At 33.0% G+C, this 9,467-nt stretch overlaps 1 protein-coding gene across 1 annotated transcript in view; it reads right to left on the reverse strand.

Moving 5' to 3' along the window:
- The window catches only part of Rims2 (regulating synaptic membrane exocytosis 2), a 535,330-nt gene that overhangs the window by 290,993 nt on the left and 234,870 nt on the right, over positions 1-9,467 (reverse strand). Inside the window, exon 13 of the mRNA XM_023702342.1 lies at positions 2,798-2,928. Coding sequence (XP_023558110.1) covers positions 2,798-2,928 — 131 coding nt within the window. The remainder of the gene's footprint in view (positions 1-2,797; positions 2,929-9,467) is intronic.

Below are 9,467 nucleotides of genomic sequence, written 5' to 3' on the forward strand. Positions count from 1 at the left end.
CAAAATTCTGTATTGGTTCCAATGTTTTCTTTACTGTTTTTGTTCTCCTCTTGTTTTTATCACTATGAAAAAGAAAACAATATCGGAAATTACATAAAATTTTAAATTTTATCTTAAAATATATTAATTTAAAATTTGTCATAAGTCAAATAAAACCACCATATATTTATCATACATTGCAAATACTATATTTTAAGTTGTTAAAATGTATACTATGTATAATTATATCATGTTTTATAAATATTACTCAATAATAGTTCAATATATTTAAAATTTTTCCAATGACAGATAATATAAAACTTAATCCTTCTCAAAATCTAAATGAGACAACAAGAAAGATCTTGGCTATAAAATTTTTTACATATTATCTTTATGGAAAGCTTCAGAGCAGCAATTAACCTGGAACATTCACATATCATTTATTTAAACTACTTAAGTCTTAACTGCAAAAATAAGATGAATTAATTATGATGATAGTGACTGCCTTTGCTTATACTTTAGGTAACAAACAAATGTAATTTACTTCTTACATACCTTTTTACCCATAGGAAAGACTATTTGCATCTTTAACAGATAGCAGATCTCTAAAAACACTGAGAATTATTTCTAGCAAGCATGCCTCTATATATTGGGCTGGAAACGCAACAGGACATCCAGACAGGTGAAACATGGATTACTTTACTAACACATCATATATATATATATATATATACATATATATATGTATATATATATGGCGCTATAACAATGTGCTAATATATATATATGGCGCTATAACAATGTGCTAATAGCTATACTGTGAAATACGCTAAAGAAAAGATTTAAAATATGAGACAAATTTTTAATTTAAATTATTTTCCAGAGTTGTAATAGATTATTTGATATGTCCCCTCAGGACACAGGCATCCTATTGGAGGCTGAATCAATGACTCTAGGAACAGAGGTATGATGCTGTGGTGTGTACTTCAAAGGTCTCTCCCAAGTGCATGTGAAGAAAGCCTGGTCACCAACTGATATCCCTCGGGGAGCGGGGAGAAACCTAGGGAGCTGAAGCCCCTGGAGGGAGGGTCTTGGAGGGAGCCCATACCCACCCCTCGCTGCTTCCAGGCCACAGGGGTGGCAAGCAGTTTTGCCCTACCCTGGTGCGGTGTGGGGCACAGGACAAAGCAAAGGGGCATGCGACCATGGGCCCGTGCCTCTGCAGCTGTGAGCGGAAATGACGCCTCCCCATATGGCGCTTATCTGGGCATCCATCACACCACAGAAAGCTGCTGCACAGCTAGGAAACAGAAGGAGTGGGAACAAAAGAGGGCTGTGGTGACTCTGACATAAGGAAGCAGCGCTAAAATTTCCAGTGTATAATATAAATTGGACCGGAGTAATCAAAGAGATACTGGACATTTCCTGAGCACTGTATTTAAGGTGGCAGAAAACTGCCTTTAAATTATAACGATAATGAATTCTGATAAGACACTTGAAAAAAGATGGTGTATCATGTACCACCACTAACTAGGAGGTCGCCTGTAGGAAAATGACCCTGCAAACCCACGTAGATTTTTTTTCTCTCTGTACATGGAAAAGAAGTGATACTAAGTGTAATAATTAACAAAACAAAACTTGAAATGGTCCGAAATGTGCAACTTCCTGAGTTCTTACATGATGTCATAGTGGACAATTTCATATCAAATTATTAAAAATAATGCACAGAATTGTCTTCAGGAGATGTGTGTGTGTGTGTGTGTGTGTGTGTGTGTGTGTGTGTTCTCTAAGAAACATAAATAAATTTTGTGTTTAGGTTGTGTCTCTCAAGATGAGTACAGTATGTGTAAATATTCCAAAGTCTAAAAACAATGTGAAATTCAGCACAGTTCTGTCTCCAGCAGTTTGGATAAAGGATATTCAACTTACTATCATAATAACAATGACTTATGATATCTCTCTCTCTCTCTCTCCTTCTTCTTCTCTCTTTCTAAAAATTGTAACAAATATTTATTCAGCTTTTACTTACATTTCATTCATGAAAGAATGAATTCTGAGTCCCTGTCAAGAGACACAGTTCTTTCCCAAAACCCCAGGACATATTTAACAGACACTTACTAATTTAAGGATGATTTATAAGAAGATCTTAAGGGGAATAGAAAAATAAGCCATCACTTTTCTTTAAGCTGAAAAATGTTCTCAGAAAGAACGACTATTTTAGGAGAAATTTCAATATAGCACAGAAAGAGGACAAGATAATTTCTGCAGTTCCTTAAAACTCCACATACATAATTATACTTTCAGTGAGCCTAGTTAGCATGGACCTAACACAAATAGTGTTTGAAGAAGGTAATTCAGAGCCCAGTGGTAAAGTTTCTGTCATGAAACATAAAAGGTACTTTTTAATTTCGTAGAATAGAGTAAAACTGTATTTTGTGAGGAGGTAGAAATTGAAAAGGAATATGAATACTTTTTAGTATCCTTACCAATGTTTTGACTCTCTATTTTATGTTAAAATTTTTATATGAAGGGGCATAAATGTTAATGATTTTATAGATTAAAAACAATATTAAGAAGTCATTCACATATACATAAAATATTAAATAAAATATATAATATTTAACATAAGCTTTAAAACAATCCCAAATATTGACTGCCACTATTCTGATTCCTAAAAATGATACTAAATATATATTAAACTTCACAAGTATCTGACTAGTACAATACAGAAAATGAGTGGTAAGAATTAAAACACTCATTGCTATCATCATTTTCCCACTTATTGTCAAGAACATTTATTTCTGTTTCATATCCATACCTTCTATCTGGAAGAAAGTAAATTTTAACATAAGGATTCCTTGGCCTCCCATCTTCCCTGGAAGGAAGGTCCTTTGCTCCCAAAATTGTAACTATTAATTGGTGACCAACCTTGTCAAACCATAGTTTTATCTGAAAAGCAAAAATAATCACTTATCAGCTCAAGCACTTACCAAATACATGTAAGAATATACTACTAACTTCAATGAATATAAAAAGACCTAATTCAGATATTTTGGTTTCATTGATAAATCACTATAGGCTTTTCATTATTCTAATGATTATTAACATGCACATAATAATAACACTATCATAATCAAGGTCTTTAAACACCATTATTGTTCTATATCTTTCCCTACACCTGAATCACTTCATTTTATTTTCCTTATAATGAGTTCAGAATAAGTGACAAAAAATGAATTGGGTAAGTAGTAATTTGTTAATATGTTATTGATATGGAATTTTCAATAAATGTCTTATGTCTCCCATATAAAAAGACATTTCAAAGATTATAAGTAAAGGTGATTTACTAGTAGCATTAGCAACAGATTTCTTGAGTTCATGTTCAAAATTATAATCACTTCATGTTTTTAATTTTTTTTACTCAGACATAAAGTCTCTTGTGAAGCAAATGCATCATATCTTTACCCTAATCAGACTTCAATTTATAATCTGAGGTGAGAAAGTGTAACTTTACAGTGCCCTAATTAAGCGCTGAGCCTCACCTCTAGATGCCGCGTTCACTGCCATATATACAGCCTTCCCACCTTCCCTCTGGCCAGTGGATGGAGCTGTGTAAAGACCTGTGCATGCCCTGGCTCTGGCTCAGAACCCAGCACATCTCTGACCACAGCCTTGAGACAAAAATGGAACCAGAAATTTGGAACTTGAGAATTACAGTAAAAAAACAAATTTCTGGTTATATGTGGAACACTGGCAGCTCAGTTCCAGGTCTGTCATGGCCTTGCTGAGTCTCACTCATATTTTAGACGAGAAACAGAAACTCTGGAGTGAGAGAGTGGGTTGACAGCCCAAAATGAAGTATCATTAGTAGCTTTTTGCTAAAAGAAAGTCACTCTCTTATTGGAACAACAATAAGAACTATTCAAATTATAATTGCTACTCTTTGTGCTATAGTCTTTATGTTTAATGTATTATTATGTTGCTATTATATAAACAAAAAGTTTTTTTTCTAATAAAGCTGCTAAATTAAAAAACCGACCCCAGACAAATTTCTAGCACTGTGATTCATATAACTCCTGCAGCAGTATTAGCTGTAGTATTATCTCACCTACACAATCAGAATGGCACTGGACTTTATGAATATACTTATTTAGAAGGATTAAACCCACGACCTGCACACTGAGCTATATCCCCAGTCCTGTTCTATTCTTCTATTTCTCAAGCAGGGTACCATCTAGCTGCCCAAGTGGGGCTCAGACTTGGGGCCCATCTTCTGCAGCCTCCCAGAGCACAAAGAGGGCAGGTTTAGGCGGCCAGGCTTGTTGCGAAATAGCAAGTACAGTAGGTCCTCCAGGACAGCCTCACACCCACTGACACGGAGAAACACTGCTTTAGATCAGAGAGGGACAGCCTAAAGAAGACAGGGCCTGGTATTTGACAGCAAAATGTTCTAATCCTAGAGCATAGACACAGAGAAGAGTAAGGAAACGAAAAAGGGAATGGGTCAAATAGTCTTCAGGCAAAAGCCAGATAAAGGAAACAAAGAAGAAATGGAAGGGTCTCACTCCACAATATGAAAGACATTACAAATTGTGTCACAGTTCCTCTAGGTGTGTGAGGTCAGATTTAGTTCTATAATATTCTTTACTTTCACCAATAATAATAGAGCTTATAGCTCTATTGTTTCTAGAAATTAAAAACTATATATTGATGAATACTAGTAAATTCTCATAAAAAAGATTCTAAAAGGTTAAAAATATTTTCCAAAAATCTTCACCATTTAAAAATAAAGAAATAAGTATTGTTATTCTTGTAATGAGACCAAAATCAACATTATTTGAGCTTATTGAGTTCATTCAGAACTGTTGGAGAAGTTGAAATAGCACCTGACATCTTCAGAGGCGACGTTTTTGTTCAGTTAAAATCACTATTCATTTGAGATATATATTTCATAAGTTGGAAAAAATATTCTTTCCTTATGCCATAGAAAACCAAAAATATCATTGCTAATGCCTATTTATGAACTAAGCAGACATAAGGCATATAGCTTTCATGGTTTGGTGACAGTACTTGAGGTAAATTATACTTTCCAGACATAGGAAGGATAAAATAATGCAGATAGAAAACAAATATATTTTAATTTTATTGATTCTTTGATCAAAATTATACTTTCTGGTGAGCTACTGTAAGTTAAGTATTTAACAACCTTAATTTCTATTTATACAATAGACTTGCATTAAAGTTTTTAATGTATGTTCAGTTAGCATGAAATTCTACTAGCTAGGTTATTTTATCATCATCTTAAATTCTTTATCTGTGCTTTTAAAATTAATGGGTAAAATATAGTTGTTGATCCTCCATAATATTACAAACATATTTTATAATAAAAATCTTGACAAACTTTGAGTTCAGTTAATTTTTAATAAAATATTGGAATCATTTTAATTGTTCACTATGATTATCATATCAGCTTTACCATGTAATTATTTTGAATTTTCACAATAGACCTGAACCATGTATACAAATATTTGATATTATATAGTGTTAATTAGAACATTGACTTTTATAATTTAAATGAAATAAGTATTATTCAAAACCAGCAAATCTTTAAAAACATGCAGCAAAGCAAGGAAGGCATTGTATTATTTTTTAGAAACATTATACTGCCATTATGTTACCATATGAAGGTTTGCTAATGAAAAGAGGCAAACAACTTGTACCTAAGTATCAGAGTAAAATTAAATAGAATGATAAAATGTAAATAAAATTAACTCAGCAATTTGCTTAGATTGTGATTTTGATTTTACAAAGTAACTTTCAAAAGTTGAACCTTATATGCCACATGCATAAAATTCATATTTTAAGTAAGGTACAAATATATTTGCCAATCTCCTCAAGGAATTAGTGCTTGGAAAATGCAAAAAAATTTAGAGGTTAAGAGGTATAATGAATGATTTAAAGAGACAGCAAACTTAGTGTAATAAAGAACAGTATTGCAGCATAAAGTTAGCTATTTCTGTAAATAATAGCTATATAGCTTGACTCTACCACAAATCTACATTATATGCCACTTTGAAACCTAGACATTTTAGGATTTTATCATATATAATTACTAATAAAGATTGTCTCTTTAAATTTGTATTCAATATTCTAACCCCCATGCAGAATTTTACAAGCTGGCTCATAAAATGATTTGAAATTCAGTAACATGGTTTACAGCAACATACCAAAAGGTTTTCCTACTACGCATTTTCCAAAAACATACAGATAAGGGGTAAAACACAACTTGGGTTTCTATCAGGCAGATAAGGCCTTTACCTGCACCCTAGGAACAAAAGGCGGTGTTCTTCTACTAAGGCTTTGGCTCTGGTAAGCAAAATTAAAGAAAAAAGCAATAAAACAAAACCAAAAGGGACAACACGCTGGAACTAAAAGACCAAAAGTAAAAATAAAGACATAGAACTATCCCTTAAATACAATATTTCAATGACAATACTTATTTAAATTAAATTCATTATAAGGAATAAATTAATATTGCCAACTGCTAAAATACATAAAAGCTCTACAAAATATTTAATTTTGTTTTATCAGATTTTTTATGTAGTCAACATAACAGTAATTAAAGCTGAATGTAAAATATAATAGTTTGCATGTTTAGAAAGAATAAGAAATGTCATATGTTACTCTTAACTGTCTTTACCCATGGAGGCACTGGTTCCAGGAGCCCCACAAAAGACAAAATCCACACATGAGCAAGTCTTTTATCTCAAATGGTGTCATGTTCACATACAATGAACACACAGCCTCCCATATGCTTTAAGCTTCTCCAGCTGACTCAGAATACCTAACCCAGGTAAGTACTATATCAGTAGTTGTTACACACTGTAGTTTAGGGAACACTGATGACAAAGCAAGGAATATATATATTTAGTAGAGACAATTGTTTTCCAAATACCCTTGATTTGAGCTTGGCTGAACCTACAGATATGAAACCCATGGATATTGGAGGGCCAACTGTATCTAAAAAGAATAGCACCCCCCCCAAAAAAAAAAAATAAAGTAGGTGAAAAGGTATCACAGAATGAAAAGCCATCTGTGGAGGTAATTTGTGAGTTCTCCAAAATGACATAAATATAAACAAAAACAAAAACAAAACAACCTATTAGCTATGTTGTCTTCAGAATTTCTTTAACAAACAAGCACATTAAGATATACGTGTGCTGAGATGCCCTGGATTCACTGAACCCCATTTCCAGACGTTATTATTTTGCCACTTCAGATAATTCCATTTATTGCTAAACATGCCAAACAATGACAATAACTCATCACTTTTTATTTGTACAATTCTTTTATTGTCTCAAGCCCTAGACAGTTTATGGCAAGGTTTGGGGAGGGGGGTATTTGTGTTTTGCTTTATGATATTTCCAACAACTATAGGAAGAATCTCCATTTTTCCCCAAATTGTAGATAAGAACACAAAGACATAAATGGTCTTAAAACATGTCCCAACATTCAAAAGGCAAAATGATGAAAAGATAGGAAGTGGGGCCCAGTGGTTATTAAATCACTCTATAGTATTTTCAAACTCTCTGAATAAAATCAAATGTATTAACTTTTTTTGTTGTTTCTTAAAAATACCACAATAATAGGAATTAAGGGGCATCAGCAACCAAATCATGAACACAATTAGATGTGAAACTATGGTTTGAGAATGGATTTCAAAGTGTTTCATTCACTTTCCCAATCAAGATTCCTCCCATGGGTCTTCTGTCTCTTCAAAGCCAGAAACAGTTAAGTCTTTCGTTTGTCCTTCCACTGGCTACAAGGAAACAAGTAATGAGCACTAGAGGAACTGCTCCCAAATTTATCTATCATTGGACAGACACTATTTTAGATATAAATCTAAAAGAAAAAGGAAAGCATACTTTAAAAGTCTATTATATAACTATGAGTCATCTTTCTGTCCGAGAAGCAAAGAAGTTCCACATCTAATCATTTTCCTTTCAGTCTGGAAATGCTCAGTGGAGACAAGCTCAGCTATGGAGTGTGTTAACAACATCTGACTAACCCAGGTTGCGGGTAGGAGTAATGCTTTAGCAAACCAGAGAGAGGGTGTATGAAATTCAGGCATTAGACATGCTGAAGAAAGTGATTATAACACACTCTAGAAATAAATTCTATTTTTTCTGCCCTCCAATCTGTTTTGTTTTAGATCAAATGTATCAAAAGTAATGTTATGTTATACATATCACTTCATAGGATAAAAGATTTACTCTAAAAGGAATAATGTTTTCAACTTGAAGAAAACATTTTTCCATTTTTGGTAATGACCTGGAATAAGCAACTTTCAGATTTAGGCAATGAGCCTTAAAGCCTTGCACATGCTGCCTCCGAGCTACATCCCCAACCCCTGAAATCAACCTATCTAAAATGGGACCTTTGCCCATGTTTTTATACCTTAAATATGAGTAGAAAAGTTTTGTTTTCATATTTTTTCAATTGAAGTAAAATTCACAAAACATGCAATTAAGCATTTTATTAAGTATAATAAATTCAGTGACAATTATTGCATTTGCAACATGGCAGAGTCATTAACTTTCTCTATTTCAAAACTTTTTCATCACCCAAAAAGGAGGTCTATACTTTTAAATAATTCTCATTCCTCCATCCTGCTGTCTGGTGGCCATCCCTCTGCTGTTCTCTGTCTCTCTGGACTCTATTCTTCATACAAAAATGGAGGAGTGCTTACTGTGTGCCTCACTTAAGTTGTGATACATTATTGAGTCAATTATTTTAAGTATAAAATATCTGATACTATTTGAGACAATCCAGGTTTCACACAAATGATGAATTTGAACATGTAAACCCCAATCTATTTTGCATTTTAATGTCACTTCCTACACTGCTCTGTACTACTATCTTTAGGTTATATCTTTCATGCACTGTTTCTGGAATAAGGGGTTGTGGCCATGGAGTATAAAAGCATAAAGTTCAATGGAAAAACCTTTGTCAGAATTATTTTAAAAACTCTATAGAGATTTTAAAGAGCTACAAAAGCCACACCTATTCTTCAGTTACGTATTGCATTTAAATGGGCATATAAAGTAAATATTTACTAAAAAAATTCAAATAAAGTAAATTGGAGAAATTTTGCAACCATAAGTAAACCACAGATCACACAGTACACAGTAAAAAAAAAAAATACTAAAATCATTTGAATAATGAATTTCTGTAGAAAAAAGTAATTCGTAGCCTTTCCTCACTTCAAAAAAAGTCGAATTGTATTTTATATTAGCACGTTATCAAAAAACTAGCCAAATCATGTAAATTAATTTACAACTAATAGAAATTGAATTGCAAGCTAACCTTCTAATATAGGAAATGCTAAACTCTAGGACACAATTTTTAATTGTGTGCTCAAAATAAGAGCATGCTGCCCCTGAACGGGCCAGCATTTACAAACCTGTGCTGAGACTTGTTTTGCTTTT

This window comes from Octodon degus, unplaced genomic scaffold, assembly GCF_000260255.1.
Source record: "Octodon degus isolate 3935 unplaced genomic scaffold, OctDeg1.0 scaffold00148, whole genome shotgun sequence".
Classification (NCBI taxonomy): Eukaryota; Metazoa; Chordata; class Mammalia; order Rodentia; family Octodontidae; genus Octodon; species Octodon degus.